Source organism: Ammospiza nelsoni, chromosome 7, assembly GCF_027579445.1.
Source record: "Ammospiza nelsoni isolate bAmmNel1 chromosome 7, bAmmNel1.pri, whole genome shotgun sequence".
NCBI classification, from domain to species: Eukaryota; Metazoa; Chordata; class Aves; order Passeriformes; family Passerellidae; genus Ammospiza; species Ammospiza nelsoni.
In genome coordinates, this window is record NC_080639.1 from 29,367,238 (window position 1) to 29,386,958 (window position 19,721).

The 19,721-nt window shown below is 42.0% G+C and overlaps 1 protein-coding gene across 1 annotated transcript in view; it reads left to right on the forward strand.

Moving 5' to 3' along the window:
- The window catches only part of PDIA5 (protein disulfide isomerase family A member 5), a 98,288-nt gene extending 85,192 nt beyond the window's left edge, over positions 1–13,096 (forward strand). Inside the window, exons 15-17 of the mRNA XM_059476419.1 lie at positions 319–389; positions 9,223–9,357; positions 11,856–13,096. Of these exons, the coding sequence (XP_059332402.1) occupies positions 319–389; positions 9,223–9,357; positions 11,856–11,936 (287 nt within the window). The 3' untranslated portion in view covers positions 11,937–13,096. The remainder of the gene's footprint in view (positions 1–318; positions 390–9,222; positions 9,358–11,855) is intronic.
- The last annotated feature ends 6,625 nt before the right edge of the window (positions 13,097–19,721 follow it).

Here is a 19,721-nt window from a genome sequence, read left to right on the forward strand (position 1 = left end):
AGGTCTGTCTGTGGCTGGTGCTCTGGAAGTGCCCTTAGGGGACTGGTGATGGAGAAAAGCCCCTGCACTGTGGCCCCTATTACAGGATGCTGAATAAACCTGCACCCAAATTCCTTGAAGTCACAGGGATCTTAAACATGTGCTTACTTTTGTGTAGCTGACACACATTTTGTCCTGCTCATTCCAGAACTGGAGAGCTCCTGTTTAGAGAGATTTTTAATTCAGATTTTTCACTGACTCACCTTGTGTCTTGAGTTTGTCCCAGTATCTTTCCTACAACTAAAATTTATGATGTCTTTTTCTTCCTGTGTCAAACAGGGTGTCCTCACTGTAAAAATGCCATTCCACATTTCACAACTGCTGCTGAAGTCTTTAAAGAAGATCGCAAGGTAACTTGCTGTTAATTTTTTCTGTGATATTTAAGAATATTTTCCATAATTTGTACTTTATAGGCTTTGCTTATTGATAAGGTAATAGGTTTGTAGATAAAATTGCTGTTACACTAAAAGAAATGTATCTGCATCATAGGGGTTTTATCTTTTATGGTCAAATTGAGTTATACTGCCAACCTGTTCTGTTTTCCCTAATTTGCTGTGTTTTATGTTTAAGTCTTTGTATGAAACACAATTCTTTCTCATTGGGGGATTAAATAAATATAATTAATATAATCTCCATTCCCCTTCAACTTTTATCAGCTATTGGGGTGCATGTAGAGAAACCACAAGTTGTGTGATAGTCATGAGGCCCTCAATCACATAACTAACTAATTCTTGCTTGCATAGCACAAAATACAATATATTTCTGTAAACTGGCTGACTTGAGCCCAGGATGCTCTTCTAGGACCCTGGTGCTTCAGCCTTGAAAATGCATTCAATGGCTGAATCACACTGGATAATTTCCTTGCATCAGCTGAACCACTTTTTCACTGAGCACATGGAGATCTAGGATTAAAAAAAATCAAAAAAACACTTGAGCCTCTGGATTTAACCAGGTAACTAGCTAGGAACCTGTTTGATATCTTTCAGTATTTCATTCTGATCTCTGAATTTGTTCCACCTACACAATTGCTTTGTGTTTAGGTGTGGCAAGAAAAAGATTGGGTAATTTAATATGGAAATTGCCCTCTACACCTTCCTCAGGATGGGAAATGAACAGGAAGATGCTGAGCTCTTCTCCCTGGAATCCAGTGACAGGACATGTGGGAATAATTCAGAGCTGTGCCAGGGGAGGTTCTGACTGTATAGTAGGAGACACTTCTTCACCAAGAGGGTGAACAGTCCCTGGAAGAAGCTTCCTTAGAGAGCTGGTCAGTGCCCTGAGCCTGTCAGTGTTTAAGGACATTTGGACAACATCTTAACAACAGGCTTTAACTTTTGGTCAGCTCTGAATTGGTCAGGCCGCTGGAGTAGATAATCCTTGTAGGTCCTATTCAGCTGAAATAGTTTATCCTATTCTGTGTTCTAAATGAAGAGGTAATTTTGTAACAGTTGTACTCCATAACAGAAGAATTTTTGTAATTTTTTTCTTTTCCTGTCATCTGTTCTGTAACTCACAGAGAATGCATCAGATTGACAAGAAACAAATCATTCTTGTATCACTGACTGCATAAATTAGTCCATCACTTCTGCCCTCTGGCACACAGAAGATTCATAGGCATGCAGCTTTTAGTTCTACTACTGCTGTAAATGAGTTTGCTCAGATGCCTTTTGGTTACTTCTTTGTTTCCAAGATCTCTGAGAAAGTATCCTTGTTTTCCCACTTTTCTGGTAGTTCCAAACGAAGCCTCTCTTTCCGAAACTCATTAAAATTTCAGTCAGAGGAGCTGAAACAAATGTACCAAACAATGTGAGACTTGCTTATTAGAGCCCCAGGATGTATTAACAAGCAACCAGAATCATGCCACAGTTAGCTGGCCAGGGTGGTGGTGGGAAGTGCAGGCCTGGGAAGCTTTTCCTTCAGAGTGCAGGTTATGAAAGGACTCCAGGAGCAGAGCAGTGATTGACGGTTGCAACTCTTGACTTCAGTTTAAGGCTGGAGTGGGGAGATATAAAATGTAATCAATTGGAACAGGAGAGCCAGGAGGGAATATTAAGGCTGGTACAGTTTTAAAGAGGTGTGTGCAGTTAGGGAGAATGGTGTTATTCCACCCCAATGACTTATGAAAGTGCCAGGGGTTGATTATGTTGGGAGCCCCTATTTAATTGTGTACAGCTATAACCTGCCAAGGTGCTTCCTGCTGCCAGTTTGTGGAAAAGAAAACAAACCTGTTTTAGACTTTAGAAGAGCACATCGCTATTCCCAGAAGCAGCACAGTTTTCATATTCCTGTGTTTCAAACTGGACTGAGCCTTCAAACTAATTTGTAGTTCTGTAGGGTTTCAAACCAGTAAAATCACTGCTTAAGAGAAAGGAAGTATCTATTCTTTCAAAAACAGGGCAAGATTACTAATTTTCATTTTAAGTAGTAGATTCTTTTCACTACTTCATTTCTATAGTAGTGTCCTTTTTTTCCCCCCCTGGAGAAAGTTTTTCACTTAACAGAGTATTTTTGCATATATCTTCTTCTTAAAAGAAGGGTCTTTTAATTAAACATTTAATCCTGCAGAAGCCAAAGAACAATCAAAAACATTCCAGCCTTGAATTGGTTATAGATGGTATCTTAAAAGGTATCCTTTGGGAGACTTTGAGTCTTTACATTGGAATTTTGAAGATGAGCAGAGCTTGAAGCTGTTAAGTAAAGTACGTGTCTCTTGGTTTTGGCGCTGAAGCCCCTCTCCCCTGGGGCTGTGTGTAATGCTCTGTACTTTTTCATCATCTGCACTGCTGGAGTTGGAGTTTAAAAATGCACTGCTTGGAACATTGGCCCCAAATGTCAGCTCTCATTGGCCACATCACTGCTGGTGGTTTTAGCCAGAGTCCCCAGCCTGCTCGCTGGCCTGGGGCAATCCTGTGGCTGCTGCAAAACACGGCTCGGGCTGAGACCAACAAACCAGAGCCTTCAGTCTTCCCATCTTCCTCGAGAAATCCAGTGCCAGTAGGGCCAGATCAGTGGAGAGGCTACTCCTATGGCAGTGAGCATATTGTTTCAGTTATTTAAAAGGAAAAAAAAAGGTGGAAAAACAAAAGCCATCTGGAGCATTCTTGGCTTGGGACGCTGTGGCTTTGGCATGCAGCTGCCAGGGAAAAGCCCATGGCCAGTGCCCCACAGCTCAAGTTCTGGCAGTGACCAGTGAACATCAGAAAATGCAAATGTGAGGGCTGTCACTTAGCTGAACAGATTGAAGAGCAGGAAGGCATGTTCAGTAACTGCTCCACAGTCTCTCCTGAAAACTAAATCTTTAAAAAATCTGCATTCTACCTTTTGGCTGATCCCAAAGTCAGCTTGAAGGAACTGATTTGTGGTGTTCCAGTTTGGATTTGCTGAAGGAAAGCTCTTGACTCTTCAAGGCCTCTCCTCTGACAGCCCTGCAAAGGAGCTGCTTTTTGACCAGTCTTCCCATTTTCACAGGAGGCTGTTCCTATACAAATGCATTGACCCAAATCCCAGCACCACAGCTGGGTTCCAGTGAGTTCCCATGGAAACAGCTGTGGCAGCAATTGCTGGAAAGGGGGCAGCAAATGGGGTGAGCTGGGTGTTAGTGGGTCAGTCAGCACTAAAACTGGTGGGTCCCCAATGTGTATTGTGAATCACAGTTTAAAATTATTATACCAACCAAATGACTGTACAGAGTTATCCAAATGAGATAATATTTTAGTTTGGCAAGGAATTTGATTCCTGTTTGCTTAAAAAGCCTGTGCTGAATTTCTTTTTAATTAGACTCATTAAATATGGTGATGTTAGCACTGTGCATCATGTTGTACTAATGGATGTTCCCTTTGCAAATAGGCCTGCTTTGAGAGCAGCTGATGAACTGCACCTCCTGTAATGATGCCATGCCACACCAGGGCAACTCATAATGAATCTCCCATTTGCAAGGCCTTTCACTTTGAGAGCAGTAGCTGAATTGAAGCAAGCTTTAGCAGACCAGTCCCTAACTGCTGTTGGGGTCCAGAACAGCTGATATAAATAGAAACCTATGGAGTAATCATAGGGAAGAATGCACATCTGTCTTATTTACAGGTGCTTTCAAGATATTTGGCAACAACAGACTTTTTTACTAGTAAACAGGTAATTGTCATCTGAAATTGATTCTACTTTTAAAATGTTGTTTGGAAACATTTATTTCCATGCTGCAACTTTGTTTTTACTTTTTTAAAGCTTATCAAATATCATTCCTCTCTCAAATCAATATTCAGTTAGCTATTCACTTCAATTTTCATAACAAAAGTCAATATTAGCTCTAGCAGAGATTTATTTTCTTGAATCAATAAACCACTGTGTGGCAGTACATATTTTAACAGGAGAGCAGCTAGGATTGCAGGGGGTTATTTTTACTGGATCATCATGTGTGGACTGGGAGGCAAACTGTTAAAAAGAAAGCTTTAAGAACAGAAAGGAGGAGTTGCCTGGAAGGTCAAGGGATTCCACTTTCAATTTTCTACACATCTGTTTGAACCGCTCAGTGTAATTGTGTTTCTTACCTGTAAGATCCCTCTAAAGCAAAAAGTTGTTTCATAAATCTGTTGGAAGGGAACTGTGATTTCTGATGTATGATTAGATTATGCTGCCAGTACTTAATTTTTCTTCTAACACTTAGTAACAAAATAAGGCATCACCCTTCGGTTACAGTTGGGGCACCTGGAGATCAGTGGTCATATTTTTGGCATAGCTCCACTTCTACTGAAGCACCTAAATGAAAAGTTCTGGTTTTTGTAACAGCTCAGCTTTTGTGATCAGTCCTCTTCATCTGAAAAATATGCCATGCTCTATTTCCTCAGAGCTCTTCAGAGCTGCTCCTACACTGCTCACAGTCTATTGCCATGCTGAGTTAAGTTTGCAGCTCTGTAGTTAAGCTCCCAGTTTTTTTGGTAGAACCACAAAACGTTGTAGGATTTCTTTTTCAAGTAAAGTTATTTTCCAGTCCCAGATGTTTCCAGACCCATATTAACCTATCCTGACTATGGAGAAATGCATACTTATTTGGTGGGTTACTGTTGTTGCTGTTGTCATTATTATGCTTTACTGTACATACTCCCCTGATACTATTAATTATTATAGAGTGCATACCAGTTACGAGGAACTACTTGTATAATTAAGAAAGTTGGATATACTCCAGGAAACTTCCTTTAGGGTCCACAGTCTCTCATTGATTATCTCTTCATTTGATAACATTTCTATTCCTGCTACAGCTCCTGAACAGGCTGGTGATAGACCTGAACAGCATTGGCTCTGGAGAAAGGACTTGTATATAATGATGTGTTCTCAATATCTAAGGCAGCAGAGCTTTGGGTTACAGAGAATCCATAATCCCGTGGAGTTTTGTGCATGTTGCAGATATAGCACTTACAGCTTTTTCTCCCTAAAATGTTTTTTTCAGTGGATTTTCCCCTCTGGTTAGAGGAAAGCTCAAGAAATTAAATTTTAGCCCTAACAATCAAAACCTCCCTAAAATCAATCTTGCCTTCTGAAAGCTATTACACTGGATTTTTCCATAATGGACATATATATATACACACACACTCATAAATGTTAGACCTGTGTTAGCAGAGTTTCTTTCTCTCACATATTTTTAGAGGGTATTTCCCTCTTGATGAGAGGGAGTTTGTGAGAAGTGATACCAAATGTCTTGGCTCTTGGACACCTACTATGGTTGTCTTGCGCTTAATATGTCTGCAGCTTCTGCTTGAATAAACTTAGTGGGTTTGCAGGTCAGAGCATACAGGTCTTGCTAACCTGTGCTCTCCAGTGCACTTCTCTGTAACTTGTTGCTGGTAGTTGATTATGAGGATCATATTCTCCAGAAGTCTTTAACCACATTTTGAGAGAGGTTTTTTTGGGTTGTTACTTTTCCTGACTCAGTTTCCTTTTCCAGTGAAGCAGAAAAGCTGACTGTTTCTAAGAGAGTTGAGAATGAGAGGAAACTTTCCCTACAGTGTATCGCTGCTCACTTGAGCCAGAATTCTGCATCTTTTTACATGCAGCCTTTTAGTAGAAAAATGCAGGGATTCAGAGTGACAGAGCTCTTCTCTATCAGCAATGGAGCTCAGTATTCACAGTCCATGAAAATACAAACAGAGAGAAGCAAAGGGCATCAGTGCTATTTGCTGAAATTCTGGTGAGTCTGAGAGTTCAGCTGTCTGGAGTTGATGGAATGGAGATGAGAATTGGTCCTCAGTCCAGAAGTGTGTTTTGCTACAAGTGTTTTCCAGCATCACTTTTCTCCTCTCTCAGTGCACTATATTTGATCTTCCGCTGTGAGACAGGCAAGACAATTAGGACTGTGATGCTATGATAATGAGTGCACAGAGATGGTAGCAACCTCTATATTTAGGCTGCCTTAACATTTCCACTCTAAAGTAATCACTCAAGCTCTCCTAAGTACTCTTACTCAGCCATGTTGGCAGCAGGCATTGAATGCAGCCTCAGATACAGCCTTGGGAATTAGATGTTCCTCTATGAAATTTTGCTCATGTCTCTATGAGTTACAAGGCTTTTGAAAATCGCCGTTCCTCTTCTCTCCCTGGCTGCAAAAATAACCAAACTTGTGTGTTCTGAAGAGCTGGGCTCAAAATGGTGGCTGCAGTGGTGGGGCTGTGTGGGAGCTTGCATTAGGAGCATTGCAGAGGGGACAGGCCATGGGCACATCACCCAGCTGCTATTCCAGATGTGCTGTTAGACCTGTTGGATTAGACACTGGGCTCATGTGGCTGCCGTGGACACACAGACTGGGATCTCTGTGTGCCCAGCTGAGGCACAGATGGGCCAGCTTAGGTTTGCATGTGCTGTGGAGGAGAGCTGTGTCTCAAGGATACTACCGAGTGTTTCTGTCAGAAGCCACCTCTTAAACATTCGTGAGTCATCTGTTCTGAGGCAACTGGTGAGGATGTTCTGAACAAGGTTAACAGTGGCTTGTAGCACTGCATTCCTGCACTGCACCCTCTCCTCACTGGGGGCCGTTCTCACAAAAGCCAAAAGGTGAATTAAATTGGACGCTCTGCTCCAGCCGATACCAGTTTAGATATTTCCAGAGGTACAGATAAAGAGAGTTGCTTTTCCTTCTTCCCTCTTCCTTCCAGTGTACTAAAAACTAATTTTCTTAATCTCCAAGACACTGAGAACAGATGGGTCATCAGTCACAACAGTTGAATGCCTCAAACCAGCTACTAAGATTTGGACGAGCACATGCATACTTTCCCCTTTTTCTGGCTGTAATCTCTCCCTGTGTGATATTTAGAACAGTGTGAAAAAAGATTATTTTATTTATTCTTCTAGTTTTTAGGAAATCAGGACTTCTGGTATTCTTTCTACTTCGTGCTGTGTCGTGAAATAAAAGTTTGTCTCCATTCTAAGCTTTTTTTTACACAGAAATAGCCAACAGAGTTCTGAATTTTGGCTGGCTGCCGAGGTCAGGAAGGCAGAAATACTTAGATGAAACCCTTCTACAGTTTATTATCCCTAATCTTTCATTTAAATTGGCCCTGAATGCGCAGGATTCTTTGTGTTTACAAAAAGAAGAAAAATAGGATCATACATGTTATGTTTTTAACAGCTTTCAAGACTCCTGGTTCTGTAATAGTCTTATTAATGTTTAAAATCAGAAACCAGATATTTAAGGTAAGAACACTGTTCACTTTATCTCGTATTGTCCAATTGAAGACAGACCAAGCGAGATCATACTGAGAATCGTCTTGTCAGGCTTTCAAAGCCTAAACAAAACAAGCAAATTAACTGAAGTTGGCTTTGCCAATCTCTTTAATTACTGCTAGGATAATGAGATCAGGTTTTCCCATTTTGACAGTGTCACCATGAAACAGGAGGACTTTGTGGAATATTAAGTGATCTTTTAATTATGGAAGAACAGTTCAACCGCAACCCTAAAGTCATGCAAGCAAAAGGTATTTTGATCAGCTGTTTGAAGGAGGCTTGTGGAATAGAAATTTCAAATTAGGATGTGTCTGCTATGAAATTAGCTACTTGATAAATTGTAACCCACAAGAAAGTTGCAAGAAGTCATTCCTCTAATTTGTTTGGTTTCTTTACATAGGTTGTACTTTAACGTGCTTGCTGTGAAGGCAGAGCTTATGTGAGCACCTGCACTCAGAGCCCCAGCTGCTGCTCACAGGAACAGTCAGGGAGGAATCACAGCACAAGGCTCAGTTGCTTGGAGTAGAAGCCTATGAATTACATTTTGTTTCAGCATCAGAACTGTTAAGGGCAGCCCCTCCTCAATACTTCACAGAGTCAGTATTGAATGTTCCGAGCTGCTGCTCTGGGGCTGGGAGGCTGTGTGTCCTCTCCCTGCCTGTGTGGAAGCAGGCAGGGACTGAGGGTGTTGCTCCACTGTCAATAGGCTGAAAGTGTGGCAGGCTCTCTCCTACTCAGGGTTTGTCTGTGTGACAGTAGCATCTAGAGGTTTAAAAAGGAATTAAAGCCCACTTTGCTAATGGCTGCATATAATGTACAATCCTGGAAGAAGACAGGAAAGGAAATACGAACCCAGGCTGAGATTGTAAGGAAGGAACCTTTTTCTCTACATGCAGTGCTTGACAGATGATGCTCTGGCTTCTCACCCATCCCCATCTGACTGGAAGAACTGCATGGAGTTTAGAAAAGCTATTTGGAGTAGAAATCATTAATCTGTGAATAGGCTGCATTAGTGACCAGCCATGTTTGGTAACTTTTCCAAGCATTTGCAATGCCATGGGAATCAGGATGGGTTAGATGGGTCATTACCATCACCAAAACCATTGTCACTGTTCATCACTTAAAATTCATCACTTTAAAAAAGTGGAGGAAAAATATTGCAGCATGACAGAGCTGTGACCAGTGTGCCTGCACTTGGTTTTATTAAACCAGCCTCTGAATTTCCTGTTTGGAGTCTAACAGAGAGCTCAGTGGGAAGGCTGCAAAGGTGATTTCTGCTCTGAGTTGAACCTGCCATGCACAGGCCAGGTGATGACCATCCTCTGCTGTCTCTCCACAGCTAAGCCCTTACAGAAGCCATTGCCTGTTTGGCAGAAGACTTGTGTCTCTCTCAGTGCTAAGGCTAAGCTGCAGCAGCACACGATGAAATGGGTTCTTGCTTTGTTCTCTCGTGCCTCAGAGTGATCTCTTGTGTTTCAGATCGCCTACGCTGCAGTGGACTGTGCCAAAGGACAGAATCATGACCTGTGTAAGCAGGAGGGGGTCGATGGCTACCCCACCTTCAACTATTATAACTATGGGAAATTTGTGGAAAAATATACTGGAGATCGAGGGGTAAGTGAAAGCAAGAGCCATCACCTGGTACAGGGAGCAAAGCCCCCTCTGCCTGTCCTGCCTTGCAAATGAAAACTGCAGAGTGGATTTTTACCATGCCTCTGTTGCTGTCTTACATGGATGAATCATAGTGTACCACACCCCTGTACATCTCTGCATTAGGAACACTCTTGGTCTATTTTTAGGAGCATGAGAAGAGGAAAAAGGATTAGATTTGGTAATATGCTTTGTATATTTTATTCTTTAAGCTGAAGTCTGTGAGTGAATTTGGACTGAGTGAAAGGGAAGGGGTTTATTGCATGTGCTGCTGGCAGAAATGCCAGAAAATACAGGGTTCAACTCCTGTCAATTCTGGATTGCATGGACACTGCAAACGTGTTACAGATCCACCAGGCTGCCAAATGGTGACAGACCATTGGTTTTATAGCCAGGACAAAGCTGTCCTTTGGAGACTGGAGGAAAGTAAATATCTCATTTGCCCTGAATCAGATTCACTCCTGGCACTCAGGATGGGAAGACAGATCGTGCCATCTACCCCTGGGCTGAAGTTTCATTCTTTTGTCCTGCTGTGGCCAGCTAATTATATGCTATGAGTGCAAGAAATGGAGGCAGAAATGGCATAATGGCTTCAGTGGTTGTAAAGTGCCTGAAAATAAGGAAGCAATTCAATTATTTGTGGGCCTCCCCGCCTAGAGGGAGGTTACTCCTCAGCAGCCATTGATTGCCTGGGGCCTGTAAGAAAAACTTGGGGTCTTTGAGCCATGCAGTGATTTTGAAAAAAGATTCTTGCCTGAAAGTTATTGCTGCTGTTAGAGCTCAGAAAATTATATAGAAGCATGAATTAAAAAGCCAGGTTCTGAGGTTCTCTGTTAGTCAGGATCTTGGGGAAGTCTTCATGGAGCTTCACCTCTCAGTTTTCTTCAGCCTACTTGGACTCCAGTAATTACCATTTCATGGTGCTGATCCAGCCGTTGTTATGGATACTGTGTTTAGTTCCAATTCTGGATCTTTTCTTAAAAGTACTTTTTACACAAAAGTAAAGATAGGTGCAGCAGCCAACAATTGAAGTAAGATTTCAGCTGCAGTTTTTGCATTTCTAACCCGTTCTTAGAGAAATGATACATAAAGGAAGGATCTGTGGTGGCTGATAAAAAGAATTTATATCTAATACAGGAATGCTCTGAGGCCACAGGAGTTAGGAGATATTTATCCATATGCTGGAAAGTGGACTAACAAATCCCCTATATGCAGCCAACCCTTTCTTGGGTAAAAATTACCCAAGAGGAACATCCCAGTCTCTCTGCTGATGGCTGCTTTGTTCCCCTTCCACCTCTCTGGGGACCCTACAGTCTTCTGCCTGTGCAGCATTGAATTAGGGTTTGTTATCTCTTATCATGGTAATGCTGGAGGCAGTGCTTAGCACAGAGCCTGTCATGGGGGCTGCTGATTGCCAGATGTCTCCAGGTGACAAAGGGCTGAAGCATGTCACTTCATTTATTTACAGTGGAAGAATAGTGAATAGTTTTGGAAAAGCTTTTTGTTGTTCAGCCTTCTAAAAGCTTACCAGCCTGATGTTTTGTGTTGAATTTATTTTGTTTTGTTGCTCCACAACATTCTTTTAAGTCTTTAACTTCTGTTAGTGGCTCTCTACCTTTGGTATTTTCCCTCTTCATTGCCAGTTTTGAGTGGTATGTTCTGTGATTGTTCAAATGCAAAAATGGTCAGATTGAGTGGGAGCAGTGTCACTTGCCCAGAAAACTTCAGTTGGGGTACCAGTAGACAGTGTATTCCAACACAGGTGTTCACACCTCCACCCATCTGAGCCTTTTGAAATGCCTGAGAGCTGTGTTCACAGCTTGCCTTGGAAAAGGAAACTGGAGGCATTCAACAGCCTTAAATCATAAGTTGTTGAAATACAGAGGTTGGCATCTAGACAACTAGGTTTGAAATTTTTGATAATAATTTTAATAGTAACTTGGGGGGGAAAAAAGTGATTTCCATCATTGGAATATTTGGAGAAGGAAAAAATTGTGATCAAAACTATTAGAGGATGAGTGGCAAATTTGTGTATAGTCAACAAACAATCCAGTAACTGCCTTTAAAATGACTCAAATAGCATACAAAGACAGCTTGAAAATATCTTTTGAGTATTTTCAACAAAAAGTCATCAATGGCACTTCTAGTGACAGATTTTACCTTGTCCTATGAGTTTTAGGGACGTTTTTCTCTGTGTCCCATCTCTTCAAAGTTTGACATGTGGGATGTGCATGGATATTTTCCCTTTGCAGTGGAGCAGCACAGGACCAGAGCATGGCAGGATGAGGCAGTGCAGAAGCAGTACCTGCTCCCTGGTTTCTATTCTGCCATGGGCTACAGAAACAAAACAACTGCTCCTTAGTTTATATTCTGCTGGGATACAGAAGCTCAAAGTGTTCTTGATGCATTGTTTTGCTTTGTTGGTAAAAATATGACCCATATTTTTCTTCCTTCAAAACCAGGAGTCTGGATTCACCACTTTCATGCGAACCCTGAGAGAAAGAGATCATGAAAGAGTAGGAAAGAAGAAGGATGAATTGTAGTTTCTGCCTCAAAAGAAGCTTTCCGCTGCACTGTGAATGGTTCCAGGTCTTTTGTTGATGCACCTGAGACTTCACATATTCTCAAGACAGAGACTTTTTTTATAAACAGCCATGGCCATTTTGTACAATTTTGAAATAAAGTGAAACCACTTGATTTTTAAAAGGAAAATAAATTAGAATGTTGCCATAATGTTTTAAAGAAAACTTAGCATTTTCTCTCATGTTGGGAGACTATGCCCACTGACACTCCTATGCAATATTTTTGTAGTCTGTAGTGTGTCTGTAGGTGATGTTGTTTGTTAGGGTGAAATTTTTGTTCCGGTATTGCAGTACATGTAAAAAACAAAGGGGAGGGGACACGGTTTGGTTCGGGTTTGTTTTGTTGTGTTTTGTTTAAATCAGCGCAGGAAAATGGGATTTATAAGACACAGATTTATTCAAATGAAGTTTTTTCATTCTTGTGAAATAGTTATGTGTTCTTGACTGAGATTTGGGGGGAACAATTTTAAGGTGCTCAGGGATAAATAAGGTATCTGAGTTAATGAAGACATTAACATTGACCAGTCCAGATCTGTTAATTTCATTTAAACCTCTCTGGTCTTTAAATCAGAACTGTTTACATACCTTTATAAAATGTATTGAGTGAATTAAGCCCCACATTAAAAATCAGCAGAGCATGGGTTCAATCAGACTAAACCCTCCTTCTTTGGCATCAATACTGTCAATGTATCTGTAAGTTATGGCAGGAATGACTATCTTATAGGGGTACATAGTTATTCTTATAGGGTACACAGTTTCCCTTCAAATTATTATTGGGTCATATCAAATACGTGTTGTAAAGTGTTATGTTCAAATGTTTTGAGAAATTCATAATACTTCTGGTAATGCAGTAATTGTGTGTATTACCTGTTTACATTCCAAATTTATCTGCATTTGTAGGAGGGATTTTTCCTTTTTGCTCCTTAAGGAGTTGCACAATCTCTCTCTGACAGTCATCACTGTAAAACCTGTATCAGCAGCAGTTGAAATGTGTAACACTTTTGATGCTTCAACAAAAAAAAAGCTGATCTGGAGGTACTTCTGTCTTTGCAGGTGGGGAGAGGGAGGGGCAGGAAGTTGTGATTCACTTGGAACGAAAAATAAATTTTTAAAAGGACAAATATTTTTATCATTAATCAGCCTTGTTCAGCTTCTTCCCCACTGGGCGAGTGACCACAGCTGGTAGTGGCTTAGGAAGAGTCAGAGCATGTGGGACGAGTTCCAACAGCCCGTGGCCTTGGGAGTGCTGGGCAGCACTGCAGGTGTGTGAGGGTCACAGTGTGTGCTGTGTGAGGGTCACACTGTGCTGTGTGAGGGTCACACTGTGTGCTGGGTGAAGGTCACACTGTCCTGTGTGAAGGTCACACTGTGTCCTGTGTGAGGGTCACACTGTGCTGTGTGAGGGTCACAGTGTGTGCTGTGTGAGGGTCACACTGTGTCCTGTGTGAGGGTCACACTGTGCTGTGTGAGGGTCACACTGTGCTGTGCGAGGGTCACACTGACTGCAGCTGTGTGTGAGGGTCACACTGTGTCCTGTGTGAGGGTCACACTGTGCTGTGTGAGGGTCACACTGTGCTGTGTGAGGGTCACACTGTGCTGTGCGAGGGTCACACTGACTGCAGCTGTGTGTGAGGGTCACACTGTGCTGTGTGAGGGTCACACTGTGTCCTGTGTGCTGTGTGAGGGTGAGACTCTTCTCCTATCAGAGAGCTGTGACCTGGGTCTGAAATGTTCCTCTTGCTCCCCATTCTGCCCGTCTCGTTTTCTTCTAGTTGGGGTCTGCAGGCTGTGCTGAGGGGCTGCTCAGGAGGTGAATGGCATCTTGCTTTCTCCCTGGCTGTTTTTCCCTTCCCTCTCTTGCCCAATTAATGGCACTGCAGTTTGGCACGGTTAAGCTGCTGAAGCCATTAGTGAGTATTGTGCAATACCAGTAACCTGATTGGCCTTGTATGGTGGCCAGCTTGTTAACCATAACTTCAATTGGAATGGCCATGGATCTGTGCCAAGTATCTTCTCTTGTTAGGCACCTGATGAGCCTCTTCACCCAAAAAAATCAGCTGCCTGATAGTACATAATACCATAGTGTAAAAGTAGCTTAATTCATGAAGACTCTTACTCTGCTTTTTTTTTCCTTTCAATTAGCACAGTTACTTATGTTGTGTATAGCACTTTTGCAGTTGATCATGAAAATTCTTTATTTCAAGCTATCCTCACATAAGTAGCAGGCACTCCACTCTGCATTTAGGAAACAATACACATTGATGCCATTTGATCTCAGACAGGAATTCTTCTGCTTTTAGCAAGCTATTAAATATGACCAGTCCAGAACTTGCTGCCTCTTTTGATCTCAGAGTCAAAGCAGCAGGCGCTAACAAAATACAGCCTCCATAAAATGCTGAGCATTTCTGTGCATAGGCTGTGCCTATGTTTGTGCTAATTGGTGAGAAATGTAGACTTTTTCAAAAATAAGAAAGAAAAAAATGATAGCTTGCCAATGGTGACTTCACTAGTCAGGATCATTCTGAATTATAGGCTTTAGTAAATGTTTAGGATAAGACAATTGCACACTGTGCTTCAGACCAGTAATTCCTTACAGCTGGTTACACCATAATAAAATTAGGAATTCCCATTTTTGTCTTCAGTCTTTTGTCAGTTGCTTCTTGGGCTTGGGCATTCATTTTTTCTTGGCAAAAGAAAAAATGTGTTGTGCATGTGTTAATGCACAAATATAAAATATTTGAGAATAATTTACCTTCTGTTACAGGGTCATGACTCATCTGGTTTATGGTCTGAATGGTTTTTGAAAAATACAGTTTTGAACACCATACAGGATTACATCAAATGGCTGACAAAGGCCTTAGTTACTGTGAACTAGAGTGTACCAGGAGCTCAGAGTTTTGCTTTCAAGCCTTTTTAATTAGTAGGCCAGGTCTGGTCAGTCACACTGATTTAGTTCTGTTGCCTCCAATAAAGCAAAAAATGGTGTTTAAAGTGTTAGTGAAGTCAGTTTATGTTTATATTCACATCAGTCACGTTGAAATTGAAATTTGTTGTTATTTTTTACAAACTGTGAATGGAAAGTATATGTAAGAGCTCTGATTTTCTGTGTTTAAATGGTTGGTCATTTCACACATTCAGACTCCCCAGCCTCTCACAGTAGATGTGTAGCGCAGGCGTTCATAATCACACAGGAATTTCTGCCGTGGTTAAAAGTGAGTAATGTGGGCTTTCAAGTCATGAATCATTTATCAGCAAGAAACTTAATTGCTGATAACAAATGGTTTGCAGTGAATCAGAGATTCTGCTCTTGCAATTATGGGCTTGGTCTTTCGATCTTTTTAAGGTGTGATTCAAAGGTCTTGGACATCCGCTACATAGTTAACCCTAAGCAGATTAAATCTTGTCGAGGAAGGGTAAAACGTGTACACAGCAGAGAGGCTGAGCCAGGATTGTGCATCATTTTGTTCCCCAGTGTTGGCTTAAACAAGATATAAATAGCCCACAGGGCTGTGTTAGTCCTGCTGTGTGGCTGGACCAAGAGATGAAGGGCAGCAGGGCCAAGCATTTTGTGCACACTTGAAGCTGGGGAGGAAATGTTTTTCCCATCTAATGAAAGAGCTTGAGATGTTGGATTTATTTGTTTCATCCATCAAAAGGAGGGAAAAGGAGTGAAAAGTTCCCAGGAGAGTGAATGCTCTGGAATATGGCAAACACAAGTTGGGGGTCCCAAGATGAGCATAAGCTTCTCTCCTAGCCCCTGCAACCTCAGAGGGTGATTTGGCTCTGTTGTAATCCATCTATCTCTGACCCAGTAACTGTGTCCTTACTTGTTCAAACCAGAGCAACTCCTCCAAGAGGAACTGGAAGAGACTTGCTTTCCAATCTGAGTCAAGAAAAGCAGCCTAACAAATCTCCATTTCCTCCTTCCTCCCCCTGTAAAATTGCATTTTGGATCTGACAGTCACGTTGACCCCCAAGCTCCTCCTAAATAGTTGCAGTTGGGTGAAAAAGCCTTGGGAATTTTTCTAAACTCCCATTCAGACCAAATTAGGTCCCCAAATCTTGCTAACTTAAAATCCTTCTGATAGGCATCTGCAAAGATAGATTGATATTAGTGGTGAAAAAAGATAAGAGAGGTAAGGTCTATGTTCTTGCAGCATTTAATTTGGGAGTAAAAAAGCAGATAAAACTCCCAACATGAGTAAGCTCTAAGAGAATGCTTCAGAGTGTCTTTTTTCAGGTGGAATTGCTTTATGGGTGATTTTGATTTTAGACGCTTTTCAAAAGAAAAGTCAAGACTTGGTGACATAGCCTACAGATGTTTTGTCTGTTTGCCTTTTAAAAAATAAAAATAAAAATCATAATCACTCTTCGTTTTCCTGATAGTGCTATATTACAAGAAAGAAATGTTGCCGACATGGATTTCCGAGAATAACGCTGAACCCCTGCCAACTGCATTTTACAAACTATGAAACAAGCTATTTGCTCCAAACAACACTCACACTCGGGGGAGTGGGGACTGCTGCCCACATGCACCTTGTTTTAATTTAATAGCTTACTTTAGTGATTGGCTCCGTAATGGAACACTGAGATTGCAGGAGTAAATTCTGAAAACTGAGAGGTGGGGTGGAAATCAGCTCTTATCAGCAGGTGTTGAGCACTGTAGCCAAACGCTGGCATTTCCTTTGCCTTTGGCAGCCCAGCATCCCTGAGTGTTCCATGGCTCTGCAGGAACCACAGGAGTGCAGCCCTTTGGCTAATCCGGTTGTGTACATTACTGCTCTGTGCTGGAACTGATTGGAAACCAGAATTTTTTCCCATTAGTTTCTTTGACTGGTCATGAGAAGATGCTGTGTTTTCTCTGCACATCCTGCTTTTATTTACAGAGTGGAGAAGGAGGATACTTGGGTATCTAAAAAGGAAATGCAGCCAAATGCCATTTTTTCTGCTGGCAGCAGGATTCCTGGGGACTGACCATTGCTGCTGAAACATTCCCTGCAAAGCATTGTTGACTGGCTTGGCTTTTGCAAGGTTTTGGAAGGCACTGTGTGATGCAATATTGCAAAAAAATCTCAGTATCCAAGGCAGCAATTTCCAACCTCTGGTTTCCGAGGAGTTAAGTTGAAGTGTAAACTATTCATCAGCCCAGTGTAGTTGGTTTTGAGATAGAAAAAAAGATGGTCTGTTAGCCCAAAATTTAGGAAATCACAGCTCTAATGCAGGCCCATAGGATGTCTGGGTGTTTCCACACAGCTGCCCTGGTCCTTGGTTGGTAAGATTCCTGCCCCTGGAAGTCACGTCCTCCTGCCCAGAGCACTTGGCACTGCTGCAGGGAGGCAGTGCTCCTTAAGGAACAGTTATTCTGTGTTTGCTTAGAAAGCATAATAGTGCTAATTATTCTCATTAGCTTTGAGCCACTAATAAATTATCTTTCCTATTGCTCTTCCATCACTCAGTAATGAGAACCATTTAGCCAGATTTTGCAGATACTGCTCGCTCCCTCTCTACAGCATGATTCCCTGCAAGCATTCATCATAGGAAAAGAGCTACATGAACAAAATCTTTTCAAATTAGTCTCTGGTGCCCCAGTTAAGTGGGTGTCTACATCGCAGGCATGCAGAAGAGCCTTCTTCATTAATATGTGCAATTCTGTGCGAGCTGATTAGCTCTTGCAGCTCATTTGATAGCAAATGTGTAAATCCGTCACACTCTAAATGCCAAATATGTGCACAGCTAAATTATGGAGAAGTAAGAAACTGCAAGAGTTGGGAGTCTTTATCTGGAAAAAGAGGTCCTTATCCCATGCATTAAATTGGAGCTATGGGTTTATCTAGAGCATTTGTCACTCCTCTGCTTTGTCATTTTACTGCTGGCAAAATGAATAATTCTTCATGTCGTGTTGCTGGTCCTTTCAGGATGTGTGGGTGTTTAATTTGGTGCCCAACATTTGTAACAGACATCTGGTATCCAGCCTGAGTTCCCAGAAGACAATAGTCACAGCACAATGCCATCTTCCTTGTGCAGGACAGCAAACCAAACTAATCAGTTACAACTATGTATTATTAATAATGCAGTTGCCATCACTACTCTTGGGGTTTTTTGTTTGTAAAAATCTCATGAAGAAAAGGAGAGGGATGAAGTTAGTTTTTTTTAACGTCCATGTTTTTTAGCCAGGGCAGTGCTGCACAGTGTAATTAATGTCATGGTGCATCTGCCAGCACTAAAGAGTGTCACCTGTCAGCAGAGAGGGGCTGGTCTGCTGCTGCAATACAAATGCCCTCGGCCAGTTATTCTGGGACCAAAGAAGGAAAGTGGCCTTAAGAGCTCCTAATTTATGCATGTTTTTCCTCCTCTCCATGCCAAGTAGCTGCAGAGCCAGCCCAGCCTCAGGGCCTGGACACACCAGCTCAGGGCAGCCAAGCACCCCCTGTTTTATTTTCTCTCAGCATGAAGGAAAATCACAGTGTGAACCCAGCCTGACCTCCAGCATATTTTGGCATTACCTTCTGGGCATACAGGCTGGGGGGAAAAAGCTTCCCACTTCCCAAAGTTCTGGCGTGGGAAGCTGTCTTTCTCCCAGCTGAGCATAAACTCTTCAGAGAACATTTCCTAGGAAAATATGAAGCACAGTAATGGATAGCTGATCCTGTAGCCACCAGGCTGATGGTGATAAATGCTTATTACTGTGCCCCACCCCACAAGCATGGAACAGGATGAGCACATCCAACATTTCCTACTGCATCCCCAAATGTACTGAGAGCTCTCCAAGGGTGTTAGGGTTTGCTTACCAAGTGTGTTGGTCTCACCAGCAGTGGGTGCACAGTCCTCCCCAGAGGCAATATGGATGAGAGGCTCTTTCTTTTCCCTTTTCACAGAGGGACAAGCATCATTTAAGGCAGATTTTCCCTGCTTCAGTGGGAGGTGAATGGGGCCACAGGAGAGCTGCTGCAGAAATGCAGAGATGCTGCACAATGCTGCCAGTTCCATGCAATTTCCTCTGGGCTCTGGGGTCCATCATGCCTTCCACCAGCAGTGCACCACAAAATCAATGTCACTGCTTACCCTAAACTTAACCCTCTGCCAAAGCTTTTCTTAGGCAAAAGTGCAGCACAAGAGGAAGCACTGCAGAAATCAAAGAAACAGAATTCACCATGGAATAAAGTCATGTCTCTCTGGCAAGGTACTGTAGTATGAGGTGCATTAGGTATATTTTGGATGGATGTATAATCCTAATTGTTGTGTATTGTTTGTGTTGTAGTCCCTAGATTCAAGTCCTCATTATTCTAGATGCTGTACAAATATATAAGAGTCTGTCATGCATGGAAAGGCTTTTATTATGTAAATAGTCAGGTTGGGAAAAAAGAAGTAGTGTTATCTCTGTTTTACAGATGAGGCAGTGAGACAGGAAAAAACCCCAACAAAGCATTTTGCCCAAGAACACACAAAGTCTGTGGGTCAGCAGTGGACTTGAAATTCAAGTCTTGGTTTCCTTTCTTACTAGCTCTTCTTTCCATTTGTGTATTGCCCACAACATAATTAAAATTAAGCACAAAGAAGACAACACTCTGTGCAATTTATCTCTATCTGTAACAATCATCCAGCACTTCTCAGCCAAATCCTCCACAACTCTTCTCTGTCTCTTCAAAACCTGTATTTCTGCCACACCCAATGCCTGTGACCACCATACAAGTCACTGTACCTGTTGTCTTCTGATTTTCTGCAACATGTATCAGTTAACCATAAAGC